The sequence below is a fragment of the Saccopteryx bilineata genome, chromosome 6 (genome assembly GCF_036850765.1).
Source record: "Saccopteryx bilineata isolate mSacBil1 chromosome 6, mSacBil1_pri_phased_curated, whole genome shotgun sequence".
Lineage (NCBI taxonomy): Eukaryota > Metazoa > Chordata > Mammalia > Chiroptera > Emballonuridae > Saccopteryx > Saccopteryx bilineata.
This window is the reverse complement of record NC_089495.1, coordinates 19,748,732-19,771,717: the sequence shown is the minus strand read 5'-3', so window position 1 is coordinate 19,771,717 and position 22,986 is coordinate 19,748,732. Positions and strand designations below refer to the sequence as shown.

Here is a 22,986-nt window from a genome sequence, read left to right as displayed (position 1 = left end):
TTGATTATCTGTCATCAAAATTTGCTCTCCTGGGTTGTTCCTGGATACTCCAATCTAATTATAAGTTAAGGAGTATAAAAACCAATTGGAAACATAGGAACAAAAAATTTCTTAATAATCTTGATTAATAAATATGAAATGATTATAGCATGAGATTTAAAGACCATCATAATAAGGTTTTTAGTTGATTTGTGAATTGTCATGCATCTGATTTAATCACTAGTCATTCTAAAATCAGAATGCAGTAATAGTGATTCAACTAAACAAATAATAACTGTAAATTGATGATAGATTTTCTTATGGTCTAAGCTGAACAACACTATGCCAGTAAAAGTAATTTTATTTACTTCTATTTTCTAAAGATACAAACAAGACAATTATAAAGACAGAACAAAATCTAATAAATATACTAGTGCAAATAGATTTTAAGGCAGTTCTTTGTAATCAGGACAATGTGACTGCATATAAACAAACTCCTAATATATGTAATAATAAAATATTTTAATCCAAATACACAGTGAAATGAGTGGTCAAGAAACTAAGCTCTAGGATAATTTTTAAATAAATCACAAGAAGAAGTTATTTTTTTTTGAAAATTAAAAAGTGTTTCTATATTTTGGGAATTGCCATTGGAAATATTTTATATTTGCATCAGTTTGTCAGCTGACTCATGCATTTATACTAAAGATCAGCTCTTTTGGTTAGTTTACAAAAATTGCCATTATTTACAATTTTATAAAATTACTGTGAAGACCTTTCTAATAAAGATATTAAGATATTTGGGGTTCTAATTATTAATCCTAGAGGAAAGTTATTTAGTTGCTTTTAAATTTTTTTAACCTTTTAATTATATGTGGTAGACTTCTGATGAATTATCTTAACTAGGTATAGTTCAGAATGAAATTTTTTTCAGATGACTTAGAATTGAATGACTCAAGGAAAATTAAGAGCAGTGTGAAATTTGCATAAAGGTAATTTTGAATGTCATAATCAAGCTTATATTAAATCATGAGGGCATTTCAATATGATTTTTAAAAAACTTGTATAACTCAATAAATCCCTAAGGGAATAAAAAAAATGATAGCCCACAGTGTATGACCCAATGCACATTTGTCAAATTTCAGAATCCTAGCAAAAGTTCCAATAGCCGAGAAATCATAAAATTGTAAAATCTTCTAAAATGTAGAAAGAAATAAAACCCCATACATTATAAAAAAGAATATTAAACCGTTTTCCAAAAGTCCCAGAATACCCAGACCATGTGGAAGCAGCACTAAAATTAACAACAAAAACCTGAAGTATCCAACAAAATCGACAGAAATTAATTGTTTGACTAAATTATATATTTCAGGAGGGTTAATTTAAGACAGTCTAAGATAAAATTTACATTAAAATTAGAAAATGTTAACACAGAGCTATGTCAGCGTCTTTGAATCTAACCCCAAATCCTGCATTACTGATTTTTCTTTTAACTGACCAAGACTTCTCTGCTGGTCATTGTATTATCTACATTGTGTCTCACAGACAGCAGCTAATATAGAGGCAAACATAGGAAACATTTAAACATTAGAAATCAGAGTTAAGGAAGGTCAACCCTAGATAAACTAGGGAAATTGATAAGAAATAAGGCGAAGTTCCTTAACCCTTTGATTTAACTTTGGTTTTGATCTTACAAACTATCCTGACATTTCTTCTGATCATGGACAAGCTCTTATTACCTCTTCAAAGGTGGGAACCATTTTTATCCATTTTGGTATTCTTTGGACCTAATCTTATATCTATCATATAGTGAACTTGCAATAAATATTTATTAATAAAATGAAGAATTTTAAAATGAAAAATTTCTGATCTAGTCTCATTACTCATTGAAGAATTAGATATATTTCAAAAGTTACTGCTGTGTAGCCTGACTGGGCGGTGGCGCAGTGCATAGAGTGTTGGACTGGGATGCGGAGGACCCAGGTTCGAGACCCCAAGGTCGCCAGCTTGAGCGTGAGCTCATCTAGTTTGAGCAAAAGCTCACCAGCTTAAACCTAAGGTCGCTGGCTCAAGCAAGGGGTTACTCAGTCTGCTGAAGGCCCATGGTCAAGGCACATATGAGAAAGCAATCAATGAACAACTAAGGTGTCACAACGAAAAAACTGATGATTGATGCTTCTCATCTCTCTCTGTTCCTGTCTGTCTATCCCTCTCTCTGACTCTGTCTCTGTATATATATATATATATATATATATATAAAAAGTTACTGCTGTTGTTACTGTACCGCAGATTTGACTCTATTTAATTAAATCTACATATTGAGTTTGGACTGGTGTATGTGCATGTCTATTTTAAAGTTTAATGTGTAAAAGCAATGTTTCAAAATGCTAGGCAAGGGCTATAATAAAATGTAGTATATTTCAAATGTAAAGACTAAAGTTTTATATATTTTTTAAATAGCAATGATAATATTTATATATTAATATTTGATAGGTCTTTCCTGTGATATGTCACATTCTTTTTTTTATTTTTAAATGTTTAGTTTATTGATATAAGAGAGAGGAAGGGAGAGAGCAGGAGTTCCTGTATGTGCCTTGATCAGAAATCAAACGGGCAACCTTTGAGCTTCTAGTGCTCTAACCACTGAGCTATATGACCAGGACATATCACATTCACAAATTATTATTTTTTGTAATTATTGATTAATTAAAAGTGGTTATAAATGTAAATTAATGTAAATATTTTTATATATTTAAGATTTTAATCCAAAATAAGCAATATTTTAAAATTGTAATTATAAACAAATACAGTGATCATCCATATATTTATTATGTAATAGTATCTAGATATTTATTTTATACATGTACATTTCTTCATTAGTAATTATGTTTATTTTTGGGAACCATAAAAACAATCTTCAGAAAATTCTTTGCCACTTCATTTCTGGCTAAGGAGACATTAGTAAACTTTAAATTACTAAGAAAAATATCAATAGTGCATAAAGCTTAAACAAATGGTTTGTCAGCAAGAAAATGTATTTTCCATACCTTTTTGACTTGTGTTTATGCCTACTGGGGAAAACAGAAGTAGGCGTTGAGTGTTCTGGTACCCAAGACACTTCTATTTCTCACCCCTTAATAAGTTTGTGTTCTAAGTTCAAGCATCAGGGTCATAAGACATCAAAAGTGAGTTTAATGTTGAGTAATGAATTCCCCTTAGGTGTGATGATATAATCAGTTTTATAAGCTTACAGGGTTGAAGGGTATAGATTAGACTAGTGGTTCTCAAAGCATACACCAGTGCACCCTAGAAGATTTCCAGGTGTGTCCTATGATATTCCAGAGAAACAGGTACCTGTTGGGGACCAAAAAACCAACAGGGTTTTTGGAGTTTAGATTTTTAGGGGCCAGAGGTGTGGGGAATTGGCTGTAAGCTGACAGTCTGCCCAACCCCCCACCTCACTTGCCTGATTAGGTTGCAAAAGGCTGTTACGCTGTGATGCTGGATTGTTTACGCTACTCCCCATGTTCCCTGGGAAGACTGGAGGCAAGTTTCTTCTATCCTTTTTTTGGTGTAAAGTTAAGATTTGTTAATGGCCTCACTTTGCCCTATAAATAAAGTAAGATGCAGTTTTTGGGAGCACTTTGTTTTTGCCTCCCAACTTCATATTTTCTCAATTCTGATCTATTCACACTTGGAATCTGGAATTACTAGCTCTGCTGGTTTGTGGCATGTGCCCAGATATAAAAATAAATACGGTTACTCCATTATACCATTTCATTACGGAAATACCGCTCTTTTTGTTAACACATCATTATTATATTTATTATTAACACATTATTATATTATTTTTAGATAAACACACTCAAATAAAATGAATAGATTTCTCAAAAAGAAGCATGATATTGAGGAATCCAATTCTGGAAGTGAGCAAAAGTTAAGTGTAAATAAAATAGGACTTGAAGGCTGACGGGCAGAATTTAATTTATAGCATTTTCCATCACTTAACACTGAACAATACGATTGGATTAGAAACCCATTTATGGAAGCTTCAAGTGATTTTGGTTTAACATTAACAAAAGAAGAACTGGCAGCTATATCCACTGATCATGGATTGATGATTAAACATAAGGAATTATCTCTGGAAGCCTTTTGGATTTCTATAAAAGAACAATATGTGGCAATATCTTAAAAAGCTTTGAACATTTTACTACAATTTTTAACATCTTATTTATGTGAATTAGGATTTTCTACCCTCAACACAATTAAGAGTAAAAAGAGAGGGATTCTTCAATGTATTGACAAGGAAATGAGAGTCTGCCTTTCAAATATATGCCCAGACATTGAAGAAATCGCTAGGACACATCAGGCTCATATTTCTCATAAACACAAAAATGAAAAAAACTTAACACATTCGTGCCGAGACCTGCTGAATTTACTAAATCTTACTAAGAATGTATCTATATATATAAAAAGATAACTTTTTTGTCTTTTTTTTATTTTTTAACCCCTTTGTTACAAATTCTAAAAAGTGTAACTCAAAAAATGTAACATAAAAATGTTTCTAATGTCAGAATAAATTTAATTTTGTCATATTTATTTGTTTAATTAACATAAAAGCACACTTGGACTTTATATTCTTTTCTTTAATATTTCATTTAATTATTATAACATAATTTGTATATAGTGTGCCTACAATTATTTGTAGAATTTTAAATGTGCCCCAACTTCACAAAGTTTGAGAACCACTGGCTTAGACTAAGGTAAATTCATGAAGTAACAAATACTATTTTGTGAGATCACTAGGGAGGCATCTAACCATTTTATTTTTTTTAACCTAGGCTAATGCAGCACTTCACACACACCACACATACACACACACACACGATAATATCAGCTGTACAAAAAAATATATGGAGGTTTTTATTTCTACATAAATTTCCTATTAAGATATTCATCAAAGCCCATTGCCCCAATACCTGAGTTTATAATCAATGCTAATAATCAAAAGTATTTGTGCTGGCAATGTGCAAGTAACAAGAGACATATCTTGTTGCTACTAATGATTTAGATGTTTTCCAAAGCTTCTAAATTCATGACCTTAATATCAAAATGTATAAAAATCTGTCTCTTTTGGGTCAAAATATCAGATTTCTCAGTTAAAAACTGATCTAAATGTAGTGTTATTTTTTCATAATTCTGTACAATTTGCCAACATGGCATACATAAAAGTAATTAAACTAATTTCATGTTATTGTAATCAATAAGCATCTAACAGTTCTCCTCATTATCATTCTTTATTTATTTGGGGCAAAATTATCAATCACTGAACTTTATATTTAAGGTTAGTAGAGTTAATTTTCTTACCAAAATTAGAAAAAAAAAGTCTCTGAATATAACTTACACAGACCCATTTAAATTACCTTAAGAAGTAGAAACATTTAGCTAAATTGCCCTCAAAATTTTAGGAAATTTTTATAAAAATTTCAGTATCTAATTCCATTCACTCCTATGCCCTGACTTACTGAAGCATGTCATAATGAGAAAAGCTTTGTGCATAAATTGTGTATCCTATTAAATGCAATCATTATTAATGATCTCCTCACTCTGCATCAGATTTGGACTACACACACATTAAATTTTTCTTTGATTTATTTTTCTGAATAAACTGTGCTATTTTAAATCTATAAAAACCTATCAACAGTACTCTGTTGTATACTGGTCATTTTGTGAATAAGAAGGTATAATTTCAACCAGTTACCATATTATATGATTCCAACTATCTATAATATTCCATAGTTACACATAATCAAACTATCTAGAGCAACCATTGGGGAAATAAAAGTTTTCTTTTAAAAAGCTAAGGTCATTTAACTATTGTTATACATTGCTTTTCTAATAGACGTAGTCACAAACATTTCTCAGGCTGTGCTTCGTTGGCAAATAGGATTTCTGTTTGTCTCTACTGGCGATTATTCCTTTTATATTCAGTCTCTTCAGGTTATATTGTCCATAAGTAGGGAAATACATTTAACTCAGACCTAAGTAAATATTTTTACACTAAATGTTACACAGTATATATCAAATGACAATTTTGATATATTTGCTATTGGTCTAATTAAAAATGTGAATAAGATACACTATTAAATATGTTTCTAGAAAATTATACTCTTCAGCAACTATTTGAAAAGTGTGAATCTTTATATTTATGAGTAGTGTGTTGTATTCTTGTAATCAAGGCTAAGTAGATCATTCAAGCAAACAATCCTAAGGAAAAAATTATGGTAAATAGAATTACTCAGTAAAATGCAAATAATAAATTCTAAATCATGTAGCTCAGATAATTTCTCAGAATATTTCTGTGGGCAATCTGATTAGTTTTATATAAAAAATGTGTTGTCAAATAATAAATACACATTTATTACACAAAAAAGTAAGCTATTTTATATTGAACTTTCAAGATACCTTATATTTCAAATTCAACCTAATAATCTCAAGGAATAGGTCAGTGTTATTACAAGCACATTTGTTTCATAAATTTATAGATTTTTTAAGAAAAATAAGTTTATAAATAATTATAAAGTTTTTTCACAGAAAATTTTATAAATTATTAAGTACATTAGATAAAAAAATCTCAAATTTTGAAAGTTGATTATTAATATTTAATAACAAAAAGTTTACTTTATATAAAATTGTTTTAATGGATTTTGGGTGAATTTCCCATACTGTTCTTCAATGGATTCATTTTTGTAATACTCTAAACATTTACTGACTTAATACTTTCATGACTAGAAATATAATAAAATAAAGGTCAATTTTATAATTACAATTAGAATTGTATTAATGTACAGGGGCACAGAAAGTAAACATTTTTATAATACTAACCATAATTCCAAAGTAACAATGGGTACTGCTCTTGCCCAATCTGCTAATATAATGAAAATGTTTTACATTCAAAATTTACCTTTTTATTAACACCCAGCTTTATCTGAGGGTTAATTTCTCCTTTATAATGAATAAGCAGGAGAGAACAATGAAATTTAAGAAGATTTAAGACACTTAGAGGGTAGAATATACACATTATATACTGATCTTTCTCTTCCTTCCTCCTGGACACAAAACACTGGCTAACTAGTTCCTGTGTTTTAGTAGAGCAGGAGTCGGGAAACTTTTTGGCTGAGAGAGCCACGAACGCCACATATTTTAAAATGTAATTCCATGAGAGCCATACAATGACCCATGTACGTTATGCATTATCCAATAAAAATTTGGTATTGTTCCCGAGGACAGCTGTGATTGGCTCCAGCCACCCGCAACCATGAACATGAGCAGTAGGATTGTAATAAATGAGAATGTTTTATATTTTAACGTTATTATTATTTTTATTAAAGATTTGTCTGTGAACCAGATGCAGCCATCAAAGAGCCACATCTGGCTCGTGAGCCATAGGTTCCCAAACCCTGCAGTAGAGAAACCAAATAAAAACATAAGGTCAAGATAGGTCCTGATTGCAGACATTGTTAAATTCTGTTTGGAGTTTCAGAACTTAGACTTGGGTTACTATTTGGAAAAGAGCAGGATTTCTTAAATTATTTAATTTCACAATAAATTAAATCGTTTTTCTCTTTTTGTTTGTTTTATTGAGTATGACTGTGAGAACACACTGCTTGTTTATTATCAGGAAGCTGCCACAACTGTGCTGAAATTCAGGGGTTAAGAATTTGCCATTATTATTTTGCTACATAAGTACCCAAATCATCAGTATTCTCATGAGCATTCTGAAAAACAGTATTTAATATATCATCACCAATACCTTAAAGAAGTGATGCAGAGTCATGGATGTAAATTTTAGATTGCTGATTTCTATATTAGTTTATAAACTTCAATAAAACAAAATTTTTTTTTTTTTTTTTGCATTTTTCTGAAGCTGGAAACAGGGAGAGACAGTCAGACAGACTCCCGCATGCGCCGGACCGGGATCCACCCGGCACGCCCACCAGGGGGCGATGCTCTGCCCACGAGGGGGCGATGCTCTGCCCATCCTGGGCGTCGCCATGTTGCGATCAGAGCCACTCTAGCGCCTGGGGCAGAGGCCACAGAGCCATCCCCAGCGCCCGGGCCATCTTTGCTCCAATGGAGCCTTGGCTGCAGGAGGGGAAGAGAGAGACAGAGAGGAAGGCGCGGCGGAGGGGTGGAGAAGCAAATGGGCGCTTCTCCTATGTGCCCTGGCCGGGAATCGAACCCGGGTCCTCCACACGCTAGGCCGACGCTCTACCGCTGAGCCAACCGGCCAGGGCCAAAACAAAAATTTTATTTAGGAGAATTACCAGTAGAAAACGTATAGACCTTAAGATAAAAGATCCACAAGAAGAATTCTGATCCTCAATGTTAATAAAATAGAGCACAGAAATTGATTTTTTTTCTTTTTTACACAGACAGAGAGAGAGTCAGAGAGAGAGAGATAGGGACAGACAGACAGGAATGGAGAGATGAGAAGCATCAATCATTAGTTTTTTGTTGCGCATTGCGACACCTTAGTTGTTCATTGATTGCTTTCTCATATGTGTCTTGACCGTGGGCCTTCAACAGACCCAGCAACCCCTTGCTCGAGCCAGCAACCTTGGGTCCAAGCTGGTGAGCTTTTGCTCAAACCAGATGAGCCTGCACTCATGCTGGTGACCTCGGGGTCTCGAACCTGGGACCTTGGCATTCCAGTTCAACACTCTATCCACTGTGCCACCACCTGGTCAGGCAGAAATTGATTTTTTTAGAAGGGATGAAATACAAACAAATGTGTTTAGTTAAGAAATAATTTGTTATCTTCCATAAATTTACTTAAAATAAAATTACAGTTGGAAAATTATTTCACTTTAATAGCATATTGCACTTGTTACTTTAAATGTAATCTTTAGGAGCCTGAATAGGTGTTGGTGCAGTGGATAGAGCATCGGCCTGGGATGCTGAGGTCCCATGTTTGAAACCCTGAGGTCCCCGGAATGAGCGCAGGATCATAGACATGAACCCAAGGTCACTGGCTTGAGCCCAGAGATCGCTGGGTGAAGCCCAAGGTCTCTGGCTTGATCTCAAGGTCGCTGGTTTGAGCAAGGGGTTACTGGCTCAGCTGGAGTCCGCCAGTCAAGGTACATGTGAAAAAGCAATCAATGAACAACTAAAGTGCGCAAGAAGTTAATGCTTCTCATCTTTCTCCCTTCCTGTCTGTTTGTCCCTGTCTGTTTCCCCCTCACTAATAATAATAATAATAATAATAATAATAATAATAAACAATAAATAAATATGATTGTTAAGAAGAAGTGAATATATATTGTATATTGGCTTTATAAAAGTAGCTCTTCATGCAAAACATACATTGAATCCTAAAGAGGGATCTTGCTCAAATATCATGTCAGAAAAGTAAGTGAAGGAAGTAGGCAATATAGTAGTTATTTAAGAATTACATGACTTTTACTATTTTATGAGTTTTATAAATTTATTTCGCATTTAAGCTAAAATAAAAGATATTCACAACAAAATTATCAAGTTAAATATTCACAACAAGATATTCAAGTTAATTGAGTGAAACTATGCAATGGGAAAGCAGTGACCTGTTTTAAAATATTCATATCTATCACAGTAGGTACAGAAATCAGACCAAGTTGGTGAGGGAGAAAGTCAAGTACTTTCTTCATGTAAAATTATAACCAGGTCGGTCAAGCATAGCTTTTTCCCACCCAGTGGGAAAATAAAGGTCATACGATTTCTAGTAATTCAACTCAGTTTGTTTCCTAGGGACTAAATTCATTTTAATATAAAAATAATTGAGGAAGCAAATGAAAATATTTCTTAATCTAATGTTCAACGGCTCATAACTAAAGATTAAATTTCCATACAGGTCTTGGCAGGTCAGTAAGATTCCCTGATGCACTTGATGTTATTTTTAGCTGACAACATCAGAAGAAGAGTGTGTTGCTGATCAAGGATAGGATGCCTCTTTTATAAAATATACATTGAGTCCATCTTGGCAGGTTTAAAGTCTCATTTCATCCGAAAGAAAAAAGTGTGTTTGCTTTGAAATTTGAAAATCTTTTTTCTGCATTTTCTTAAGTAAAATAGAGCAATTAGCATAGTACTATTTTTTTTTTTCCTTTTTGTATTTTTCTGAAGCTGGAAACGGGGAGGCAGTCAGACAGACTCCCGCATGCACCCGACAGGGATCCACTCAAAATGCCCACCAGGGGGTGATGCTCTGCTCATCTGGGGTGTTGGTCTGCTGCAACCAGAGCCATTCTAGCACCTGAGGCAGAGGCCACAGAGCCATCCTCAGCGCCTGGGCCAACCTTGCTCCAATGGAGCCTTGTCTGCGGGAGGGGAAGAGAGAAACAGAGAGGAAGGAGAGGGGGAGGGGTGGAGAAGCAGATGGGCGCTTCTCCTGTGTGCCCTGGCCGGGAATCAAACCCGGGACTCCCACATGCCAGGCTGACGCTCTACCACTGAGCCAACTGGCCAGGGCCGCATAGTACTATTTTTAAGTATTCATTCAGTATTATTTCATACATTCTTTTAAACCATATTTTCAATGACAATCCATATTTTTGGATTTACTCCAGAGAAAAGCAAAATACAATCAAAGCCATTATGTTGAACATAATGAATTCACTATATTTAACACAGATTTCCACTGATTATAGAATCCATGCTCATTGTGTAAAGGTTACACAAAAGTACAAGATGAAATTGAAAAGAAGAAAATACTTAGAAAGCAGCAGTAAAACATAACTATATATGATAATATTTTGCTTTTTACTTAATATTGTTTTATATAATTTAGTGACTTGATATAATATTACATGTTCATGTTATTTTAATTGTGCATTTGCACTTGCTGTTGTACCATAAATCCTTGTTCAAAATTATTATTTGAAAAAAAATTTTAGTGATTAACATTATACACATAAATTTATTACTATAGCTTTAACTTCTCATCTATATCTTTATGTTGTCTCCTTTAAACAGAAGATGTAATTCTTTGGACAGAAATTTTGCTCCTCATTTCTAATTATTTTTAGGGTACGTACCAGAGGATTTTTATGTCAATTAAATGTCTGTGCTGATACTATCATGGTGGATATACACCATTATAAAGTTGTCAAAACACACAGAATGCACAGCAAGAGTAAACCCTGTTGTAAACTATGGACTTTGGATGATAAGGACGTTCCAGTGTAAGTTCATCAACTGTTACAAATATGCTACTCTGGTGGGAGATATTTTTGGTGAGGGAGGCCGTGCATGTTTGGGGACAGAGAGTATACAGAACTCTGTATTTGCTGTGAACCTAAAGCTTCTCTAAAAATAATTTATTTAAAAGCCTATAAGAAACTTCAAAAGGTTATTTAACTGCTGATTTAATTGCATTTCTTTGGATGCCAGTGAAGGGAGCTGTTCATTTTATAAATCTTGACAGCACCTGTGACTTTCCTTGGTGACTAGAATTCTTAGACTTGACATGGTACAGATGAAAGTCCAGACAGATAAAATCCCTGTCCATTTGGGTATCTCACAGCTAGAACATCAAGTTGTATGTTTGATCACATTGAACTTAAGGTAATAAGTGCTCATGTGTTTATTCTCACCAATAATAACATCCAGTATGTCTTATGTAATCTGTCTATTTTAGTAAGAAATTTGGGAGGGATTTTAAGTTTTAAAATGAAATAATGGTAATTATGTTGAGAAGGGTTAATGTTTTTGTATTTTGTAAAAATAAGATAACTTCTTTTCAAACACATAGTTGAAATGGTGTCGTATTTGTTGTTTTTAAACAAAGATGTTACGTTAATAAAAATAATCTTATTGGGCAGAAATTATATAAATTTATTAATTTCAACAATGTAATTACAAATGTTATTATTGTTAGTTTTTAAACTTATCTCCAGACAAAGTACATATCAATAGTACATAATAAATTAATAGTACTAATATAACATACTAGTATTGTTAACTATAAACAGATCGTTTGCTAAGTAAATAGAGGCTACTGAATTAGTCCTCTCTAGCTCTCTATAGTATACAATCTATTAAACATGTGACTTAGCCATAAAAATGAATGAAATCGTACCATCTGCGACATAGATGGACATAGAGGGTATTGTATTGAGTGAAATAAGCCAGAAAGAGAAAGACAAATGTCATATGATTTCATTTATATGTGGATCCAAAAGACAAAACAAATGAACAAACAAAATAGGAACAAACTCATAGATACAAAGAACCATTTGATGGTTTCCAGATGGGAGGTGGTTGAAGAAATGGATGAAAAAAAGGCAAGGAATTAAAAAAAACAAATTGATTGTTACAGAATAGACATGGGTATGTAAAATAAAGCACAGGAAATTAAGTCAGTAATATTGTAATAAATATGTATGAGAGTTCCTAACTTATCAGGATGGTGATCACTTTGTAAGTTATATAAATGTCTAAACACTGTGTTGTACACCAGAACTAATCTAATAATGTATGTCAACTAATTTAAAAAAATACATTTAAAAACATATGAATTAACAAGTCTGTACACTTTAAAATATTCAATATTTGATATTCTTAACCTTTTTCTCCTGAAGAATATTTGGCATTCTAATGTCCTTTATTTTGCATATGCTATATATAGTTTATGATTTATCTTATGGCACTGTTTCAGTAGTTTATTTCAGTAAAATGAAGTACCATTTGGTACTGGTTTGAACCTGGGTAAAAATGACTAAATTTTTCTTTATAAAGTCAAGGAGAAGAAATATACTGCTGGGCTAAGACTAAGCATGAAAAATTTCTTCTGAGGGGGACAATTTGTCAGAAAATTATGAGGAGGTGCAAGCAGAGAGTTATAATGGAAGCGGTCTTGCAACATTAACTATATCATTCACTCTCATAAATTCTGTAATAAATCCACACACAACACACTGAGGGGCGGTGCGGGCTGGATGGTTCTCCCGCAGGCAGGCTCTACTATTGACCCTGTCCTGCAGGGTGGGCATCCCTCCACAGAAGGTAGTGTTCCACTATTGTGTGGCGTAGGCACCATGATTCATATAATGAGGAGTCATTGGAAAATGGAGTGTCAGTCCAGGGAAGCGCTCAAAAGCTGTGATCCTAAATCAACCTTCAGGCTAATCTGTTATCGTGGCTAATCAGTTATTCTTAAGGGAAATACATAGATTGAAATCATAGGGAGGCCCTGGCCGGTTGGTTCAGTGGTAGAGTGTCGGCCTGGCATGCAGGAGTCCCGGGTTCAATTCCCGGCCAGGGCACACAGGAGAAGCACCCATCTGTTTCTCCACCCCTCCCCCTCTCCTTCCTCTCTGTCTCTCTCTTCCCCTTCCGCAGCCAAGGCTCCATTGGAGCAAAGATGGCCCAGGCACTGAGGATGGCTCCATGGCCTCTGCCTCAGGCACTGGAATGGCTCTGGTTGCAACAGAGCAACACCCCAGATGGGCAGAGCATCGCCCCCTAGTGGGCATGCTGGGTGAATCCTGGTTGGGCGCATGAGGGAGTCTGTCTGACTGCCTCCCCGTTTCCAGCTTCAGAAAAATACAAAAAAGAAGAAAGAAAGAAAGAAAGAAAGAAAGAAAGAAAGAAAGAAAGAAAGAAAGAAAGAAAGAAGTCATAGGGAAAAAATAGTCTTTATGAAAATAATTGTCTGTTTTATAAAGGTGCCATTAATAAATATCATTGCTCCAGCCAAAAATTAAAACCCAACATTTGCTCTGCCAAACTCAAAAGTGTAGTCATATCTGGAACTTACAAAGAAGTTTACACTGTTCTAATTACTCTTTGTCAATCAGAGATGGGGTACCTTCCTCCATTGCATTAATAATCATTGAGAGGATTGAGGTATCCTTATTTAATTTTACTAATATTAATGCAAGGTAATGTGATGATAAAGGCATGAGCATTAAAATCGTACAGACCTTGCATCTAAATTTGCTCGCCAGTTTGACCTAGGAAAGTTTGTTTATTTGTTCTAAGCTTCTATGTCTTCAATTGCCAAAGGGGTTATAATATTTACTTTGATGTACTGTGAAAGTCTATAAGGTCTGGTCTTTAAAGCAAATGATCTGCTGGATATAAACTACATCTTAAATAAAAGTGGGCTCCCAGGCATCATAAACTGCAATCTCATAACTAAAGAGTTACAGTATATTGTAAGGGTTATAATTTAGGAAGTTATAAACATAAGTCAGATTACAAAATTTCTATCGAGTAATACTTTACAACTGAATATTAAAGAATCTTGGAACATTTAGGATCAAGAATGAATAGCTCCTTTTATCACACAGTCATTTTTTAAGTCCAATGTTTTTCCAAATGGTTCAAAGAAGAGATGAACATTTCCCAGTAAATGCGCTCTCTCATTCAGACAGGCCAGGAAGCTTACTTTCAGGTAATGCAAGTTCAGAAAATAAACAGTGGAGGCTCATCAAAATAATGATGATTTTGACAGCTGAACTGGGATCCTCTTAGAAGTTTTAGGTGAACTGTTTTGTATCTCAGTATTAAATTAGAATTTCAAAAGAAATCTTAATGACTTTTGCAACATCCCAAAAAAATGATACATTCCCTGTGACAAAATGTATCATATAAAATAACTTTAATTAGTTACAGCTAATAATGAGTGGATAGTATATCTGTTATTACACCTAGCTGGCATCAATTGAGTGCTTACTCTGAGGCTCAATTTTCAGCACTTATATAAGCATTTAGTCACTTAATACTTCTAATATCTTCACAGGTCAACATCTTTGATCATTTTACAGATGAAGAAATTCGATGGAGTTAAAGAGGTTAAGTAACTCACCCAAGTCGTGTTGCTAAGCAACCAGAAAGTGCATCTGGTTAACTAGCTCCAATGCTTATGCGTTTAATCCTTACATATATCTTTAGGATGAACACAATTATAGAAGCCCTCATATATTTACTACTTAATTTTTGACACATGTATTAAGATCTTTTTGTGTTAAGACTGTTTTATGCTCAACTTAAAAATAATTATTGATTGATTTGAGAGAGAGAAAGGAAAGGGAAGAGAGAGAGAGAGAAAGAGAGAGAGCTCAATTTGTTGTTCTTTTGTTTCTTGTATGTGCCCGGACCAGAGATCAGACCCACAACCTAGGTTCTTGAGAACAACACTCTAATCAACTAAGCTACCTGGCCAGGGCTTTTATGCTCAAATTTATAGCACTCAAATTAATTCACACAATGTTTGGAAGAGCAGAAAATGAGTAAGAGTAATAATAGCAAACACTTAGATAGCTGTTAAGATATGCCAGAAACATCTAAAGGATTTTCACTGTTACAATTATTTTGATTTCTACAACAATATAATAAAATAAATGATAACATCACACCCATTCTGCAGAAGAATAAACAACAACACTTTATTTTATTTTATTTATTCATTTTAGAGAGGAGAGAGAAAGGGAGAGAGAGAGACATAGAGAGGAGAGAGAGACAGGGGAGAGGAGCTAGAAGCATCAACTACTATATGTGCTTTGACCAGGAAGCCCAGGGTTTCAAACCAGCGACCTCAGCATTTCCAGGTCGATGCTTTATCCACTGTGCCGCCACCACAGGTCAGGCAACAACAACACTTTAAATAACTTGCCTCATGTAACATAGCTAATAAGCAGCAAAACCAGGATTCAGTCTTAATGGTCCGATGCCCGAGTCCATGCTTTAACCGCTGCTTGATGGATAATGGGAGGTAGCTTTGGCAGTGCCAGCTATCTATGGAAACCTTGGTACTGACAACTACATTGGGAAAATACCTCAATGGCAAGTAGTGGAGACTCAAGCATTTTCGCTGGTGATAAAAATGAACATAAAGTGAATTCATTTTACATTTGTAAATTGTTCCATGCACAAAATACGGCTTGATATGTTTATGAGTTTTTGAGAAAAATGAATACCTATTAGAAAGGCAATAATGTTCAAAGTTTTTTAAAATTATATTGAGTTTACATTTTATAATAATGTTATAAGAAATGCAATTTTAAAACATTCATCCCTTATTTTATCTTTGTAGGCAACTTGAATAAAATTTCCCTCCATTTCTAGTTTCTGCTGTTAGTGATCCCTTTCAACTTTCGGTAACTGCGGAAGAGATATTAAAATTAGAGGGCACTTATTTTATTTGTCGTGTATGTGTCCTTTATTATTTTTTTATTAAAGTAAATTCAGAAAATTGCAAAATGCCAAACAAGAAACCAAGCTGGGTCACCAAATTTTTGCTGACAATCTTAATCTTGCATTGATTTCTGTTGTTAAACGAAGGTATTTGAGGAAGTAATGTGTGATTGTAGCGGGCAAGCCAAGCTCGATGGTAGAGGGTGCCCTCCCAAGGGAGCCTGAATGTCAAGAAATACGGTGATTTTTCTCACTATTAAAAGCCAGGTTAATTATTCTAGTGAGACGGTGACAAAGCGATGGCAGAGAACATGGTTACTTACACACAATTGGCAGGCTGTGGCACCTCTTCATTACCAACTGACCTTGTGTTAAAGGAAGACAAATCAGGATGACAGAGGAAAAGAATGTTTTTACATAAAATCCAAAGGTTGTGTGGGTGTTTGTGAAAAATAAACTGGGATTTATTGTAGTTGTTACTGAAGAAGTCAATCAGAGTTAGTAATTGGAGCTTCAAAGGACTATACTTTTTCACTACAAAGCAATTGTATCTAAGTGCTTCAGGATTCTGGGAGAAAGAGTTCTATGCTTGTCTTCTCAGGGGAAGCTGGTCACCTTGCTCATACATGTGAAAGGACTTCAGGAGTATCACTCTGTTAATGGGCAGAGTGAGATTTCAGCTAAAAACAAATGCCTACCATGTAAAAAATGGAAACCAACTAGAATCCGAAGCAGTGTTACAAAGAAAGAAGGTGGAAAATTCAAGACATTAAATTTGAGGCTCCCTGTAGTGAAAGTGAATTTAGATCATTTAAAATTATAAAGTCAACCAAAAGTAATGTATCACCTGTTATGTACTTGAACAAGATACCAAGGTAAGTAAGACAATAAAACCAGCTGTTGCTCCTTTAGGAATTTTCACATTAATGGGACTAGGGGAAAGTTGATGACGGAGAAGAATATATATTTAAATGAACCATAATTATATATCTACTACAACATAATAAGTTCTATCACAGAGATATAATATAGGAATAAATCTGTGATAAAGAAGCACCTAAACAAACAAACAAAGTAATAAATAAGGAAGATCGTCATGAGATGCTGACTGACAGATGTGAAGCTTAAGAGGTAGAAATTTATTTTATCTACAAATTCCCTGTTAAGAACTAAAGAATACAAAACAACTCTTACAGGTCGCTGGTGGTACTAAAACTGATTCGGTCACTTTGGGGAATAATTGATATTGACAGTCAATATTCCTAGATGTGCACTTTAGACTTTAGAACCTAAAAAAAACAGTTGCATGTGTATAACTACAATTACGATATACAAGAAGGTTCATAGGATCACTGTTTGTGAGAACAAATCAAGCAACAACAACAATCCGTTGGAAAGAAATCAAAAGGAGACTTGGTAGATAAATTACATACGTTCATTCAGTAAAATTTGCAGCATTAAATAAATAAATTGCAGCTACACACAGGATAAATCTCACAAACATATTTTTGAACTAAAAGCAGTATACTTCTGAGGTTAATACACACACACATATACTAATAAAAATGAATTAAAAAAATAAAAAACATTCAGGATTGTGGTTCTTTTTAGAGTTGGGACCTACTGGTGGAGTTAATTTTTCTATCTGGGTGATGGTGGCACAGGTGTTCATTTTTTGTTTATTATTGTTCTTATTATTTATGCCTTAAATATATAGTATATGTGTATTTTTTTTTGTAGGATAATAAATAAATTAAAGTGTTAACAATGGCAGCTCTCCGTATTACAGATATGGGCAATTAAGATTGGGCCTGCCTCCCTGGAAAGGGTTAGGTCTTAACTGCAGGGGCTGCTAGGGGTTATTAAATGTATTGTTCAGAACACAAAACTGCATTTTCGATGCAGAAGTTAATAAATGCCACTGCATAGGCTACAGAACCATTTGTTTTCTGTCTTAGAAATATAGCAGTAGAAAAACAGTCAAACCCCTGGGCCCTGTGACACTTCCATTCTATCCGTAGGGAGAGGAAACAGACTACAAGCAAGAACATACAATAAGAAATTATTTTTTGATGAAAAGGAGAGGAGAAAAAAGTAACTAAAATTGAGGAAATATGTTGATTTGACATTTAAGCTTCGCTTATGTCTGCGTATATGCATGGATTCTGGATAAGAAATAGAATGTATTTGGGATGAGGTCACAGCTTTGATAAATATGAGGACTGACTGTTTACATGGAGACAGAAATGTTCATTCCAATGTAATGGTCCTCCTAGAGGAAAATGAAGAGAGCCTCAGGCGGAACAGTTTTTGGAAGGACACAATAAGAAATGATAGTATGTTGCAAATTGGAACTTTTTCCCAATTTGTTCCATTAATTGATTGTTTCAATTATTGCGGACATCTGGGTATTCTTGACTTCTCAGTCACAACATTCATAAATTTCCTCTCCCTCTTTGCCTAATAAGTGGCACTTAAGTTTCCATTCTTTCTTTTGATGGCTGGTTAACACATCTAATCAAATTAAGTTGCAGTGGAGTTCTACCAACCTTCACTTGGTACTCTTGTGATTAAAACGAATACTTTAATTTTATATTAATTTTCAGTTTTCAAATACAGAACTATTTACTTAGAAGGAGTAATTGACCCAAGAAAAGAATATTAGCTCATCAAATGCCTGGATTTAACAGCTTTGCTAGACTAGTCTATTTATGTTGAACCACAAAGATACACCAACCAACAATTCAACCACAATAACAACAGCAACAATATGCGATTGGGTTGTACTGATTGGAGAGAAATGGGCTTTTAAAATCTCTCTCTGCAATTCATTCTTATATTTATCAACTCTCATACCCCCACATTATTATTTATATTCATCTTAAGTCTTTCACCCCGTGGTGTAAACTCATTTTCTTTGTCTTGATTCTCTATCACTGAATATCTCAATAGCAGAGTGTTGGGCAAATGAGTTTGTAAAATTTGTATTTTTTGAGTTTGCTCACTTTTAGTGTTAAAAATTGTGCTGAGCAGTGTCAGGCATGTGATCTGTGAAACTGCAAATTACCTTCCTGCTTGGAAAGGGCCATTGTTATGATCATGTTTTCTGGAGGAGAGGTTTTCTACCAGAAAAGTTTTAAAAAGAAGGACAGGAAAGAGGAGGAGTAGAAAGAAGCCAAGATGCCAAGGAAAGAGAGAAAAGCAAGTTTTGCAGAGTAAGAAGCCATGTTGGCAGATGGGGAATCAGCGCTGAGGGGCTTTGGACCTGGTGAGACCTTTGATTCTAGGAGGAACTGAAAAAGATTCTCCTGTTTGTGGAACCAGAGAATGTGTCAGTAGCTTTGTGAGCTCTGAATGAAGAGGGAAGTGTTTTCCTTGAGAGTTTGCTCGTTGGCTGGTACAAGACTTGAATAAAGGAATGGCCCAACATTTTTTGGCTCCACTATTTCCTTACCATTTTTCTGAATCTAATAGAAACCTGCGTGTGAATGGGAACGATGGTGGCGACTACTGGCCATACACAGAGTGATTTTACTTTTCACATAGTGTGAAAAAGAATAAAATTACAGCAACCATACAGATCATGTATAACACTGATCATAATGATGGACTCCAAGCAGCAACCTTTGCTGAGTCAAAAACACACCATTTTGATAACAATAACAGGCTTTGTTTGCTCAAATAAAAGATGTTAACAGACACATACTTTTATGTATTGGATGGCAACAGTTAAAATGAAAATGATATACATTTTGTGCAGATCAATAATAATCCCCAAACAATTTACACATCATTTACTACATCGTATATACTATTGCAAGTGGTTTCTGTGTTCACTCTTAAAGATAGATGCAATTGTAATGCACCAGAGAAAATATAAAATTGATTTTTTTATTGCTCTAATGTAAGAGGATTACAAAATATTTCACACTTTTCAAGTACATACAACATAATCTGATGTATAGTATTGAGAATGGCTAATTTCTGCAATCACTTAAGTAATTTGGAATTTTTCTGAAAAATTATAAATTATTAAAATGAGATAGGAAATATTTGTCCTACCAAAAATTATCTTCATGCAATAATTACAATTTTACCTTTCTGTTTATTTCAGCTATATACAAGTAGCTGAAGTATATAGTCTTTTGATTATAAAACAGTAAACATATAATTTTAAAGAAAGATATACCTCTATCAAGCCTCCTATGAAAATAAACTCCTTTTCATTATCTCCAAGAATATGATGACATTTACTAATTTACCAGCTGAGGTTCAAATTAGATAGCTCCATAAGGAACAGAAACCCTGAGGCTTGTGTGGATCCTAAGGACAAAGGTGATTGTTTCAATTATTTTCCTTGAATGGCTTATCTAGTCTTGGCCTCAGCATGAGGCAGGATATGGGGAGCCGGATGCATGCAGCCATGTAATTATGCACTTAGGTCTATTTTCCTAATTAATTTAAATATGCTTGAGAAGCTTACATGACTTGCATCTGAAGATCCCTGTGGCCTGGTCACTGGATAGGATCAAGACTCCCTGATGTGAGAGTTGATCACATCTTTCATGACCTTTGAAAGATGCCTTTTGGTAAAGGAAATAGAAATAGAGCTTAAAAATGTCCAAACTTGGAGAAAATTCTACTCTTTATCTATTTTTAATTTTTTTTTAAGTTAAGGTTGAAGAAGCTGCTGTCAGCAATAGCGAGTCTGACTGATAGATCTGAAAGCATGGAAGAATCTGAAAGGGGATTCACATTGCCCTCACTAATGTAATAAATGAATTATTAATGAAGTCCAGTCCTAGTAAGAGAAGGCAGGAGCAGAGCTCAGAGGAACAAGAAGTCTAGGTGTAGAATTAGTGACATTTGTACCACAATATGTCCAAGTGTGTGTAGGGGGAAGAAAGGACGATGGGACTGACGGAGCCAACCCTTGAGAGAAAGCAATGGTTCAGATGTACTACCAGAGAGTCTCAAAAGCACTAACTGACCCAGGAGCCAATTCCACCTCTGGCCACCCACAGGCTCACAGGCCTGGAACAATAACTGGGAACATGTGCCCATGGCTAGGATACAGGTACTTTCTTAAGTCCTAGAACATACTGATTCATGCCCATCCTTTCTTTGTCTTCCATATCTTCTTTGATGAAAACGCTTCAGATCTGCACTGCACTGGATCGAATGAAATCCTGTTCAGCTTATTTTTCTTTATGGGTGTATGTTGTTTTATCATGATTTGCACAGGTTCGGTTTTTCCTCTCTGAAAGGTTAGCCCCCCCCCCCCCCCCGCGCGCAGTCTGTCTCCGGCTCCTTCTGCACACAACCGCAGGCTCTACCCTAGGGACGAATGCTGACTCACGTTTTCCTTTTGAGATTCTGTTTCAAGTTACAGTTAGATTTGAATAAAGTCAGAAACAAATTATGTTTGCTAATTGAATACACAGCAGAAGTGTTTTTTTTTTTAATAATATCCAATGTAGGTAGATCAGTGAAGTTAAACAGCCAGCTCTTCTCTTGCCCCCCAGAATGCAGAGTACTAAAAAGAACAGCTGCCTAGTTAGCACAGGAAAGATGCCTGCTTGGATGTGAGGGTATCTGTGATCTCTGCGTAGAAGCCATAAGGTTTAAAGGCAGAGCAGAGAAGTTTAAGCATTTAGCCAGAAAAATATAAAACGAGCTAAATTACACTTTGCTGAAGCAGTTAAATATTTTCAGATCATTCATGCTAATAGGTTTATTATACATATTCAAAATTTATCAATGAATTATAAAATTACTATCAGGTTATTAATTTTCATAAAACTTTGATTTAGTTTCTGTTTTGCCTCCCATTTACTACATCTGTACTCCAAAAGAATGAGAATACCCTCTGATGGCAATTGTAGGCATTGTTTCATGCAGTCCAGGTGTAATTCCAAGCTTTAGATCTGATCATACAGTAAGTACTGTGTTACATGGGAAGCAGATATAAAGAGGCAAATACTCTGTACAAAGTATTCCAAAGGTGTCTGATGTTAATTTTGATTGTGAAATATTATATAATTTTATTGTAAAGTATCAGACTCATTTTTTAATTTCCCAGGTAGAGCAAGCAATAGTTCCTGTGCATTGGTTAAAAGTTTCCTAAGTATCGAATGAATCAATATGCTATGGTGTCTCATTGTCTAAATTTCCCACAGTGAAATGGCAGTTAGTAATATCAGATGTGTTTCATAAATACACATATAGAATGCAATCTTAAAACAATATATGGCAGCCTTTGGAATTTTAAGACACCTACATGTAAAGATTAAGATCAATAACTTTCAATTAAAAATAATAATTGTATTGTCTTTGAACCGAAAGCAATAGATGTAAAATAAAAAAAATAAAAACTCATGGTGGTACTTACCACAGTGAAATTCATAACTTTCAATATCCATATTGTCATGGCTAAGTTAACTATCATGGTAACCAACAGCAGAAGGACAAAGAAGTATAAGCACCTCTTTCGCCATCCATAAATTCCCACTGGGTATAGCTGTGCATTCTCAGCCCTTGGCAGATTATTCTGTTGTGTTGCTAGTATGTATTGTTCTCGTGTCATCTGGAAAACAAAAAGAGAAAAAAAGAAAAGCATTCAAAATTAAAACCAATAATTTTTTTAATCAAAAGACACAATGTACTTAATAATAGTGTGTAATGAGTGCTCAAATACTTATTGCCATGTAATTAAAATTAGGTATTAATTCATTTTTAATTTTCTTATTGAAGTTATTGGGGTGGCATTGATTAATAACACTATATAGGTTTCAAGTGTACAATTCTATAATACAACATTTACATATTTTA

At 34.4% G+C, this 22,986-nt stretch overlaps 1 protein-coding gene across 2 annotated transcripts in view; it reads right to left on the bottom strand.

Moving 5' to 3' along the window:
* SGCZ (sarcoglycan zeta) overlaps positions 1-22,741 on the bottom strand; it is a 264,535-nt gene extending 241,794 nt beyond the window's left edge. For both annotated transcript variants that reach the window (XM_066235784.1, XM_066235785.1), the window contains exon 1: positions 22,547-22,741. In XM_066235784.1, coding sequence (XP_066091881.1) covers positions 22,547-22,741 — 195 coding nt within the window. The remainder of the gene's footprint in view (positions 1-22,546) is intronic.
* Between the last annotated feature and the right edge of the window lie 245 nt (positions 22,742-22,986).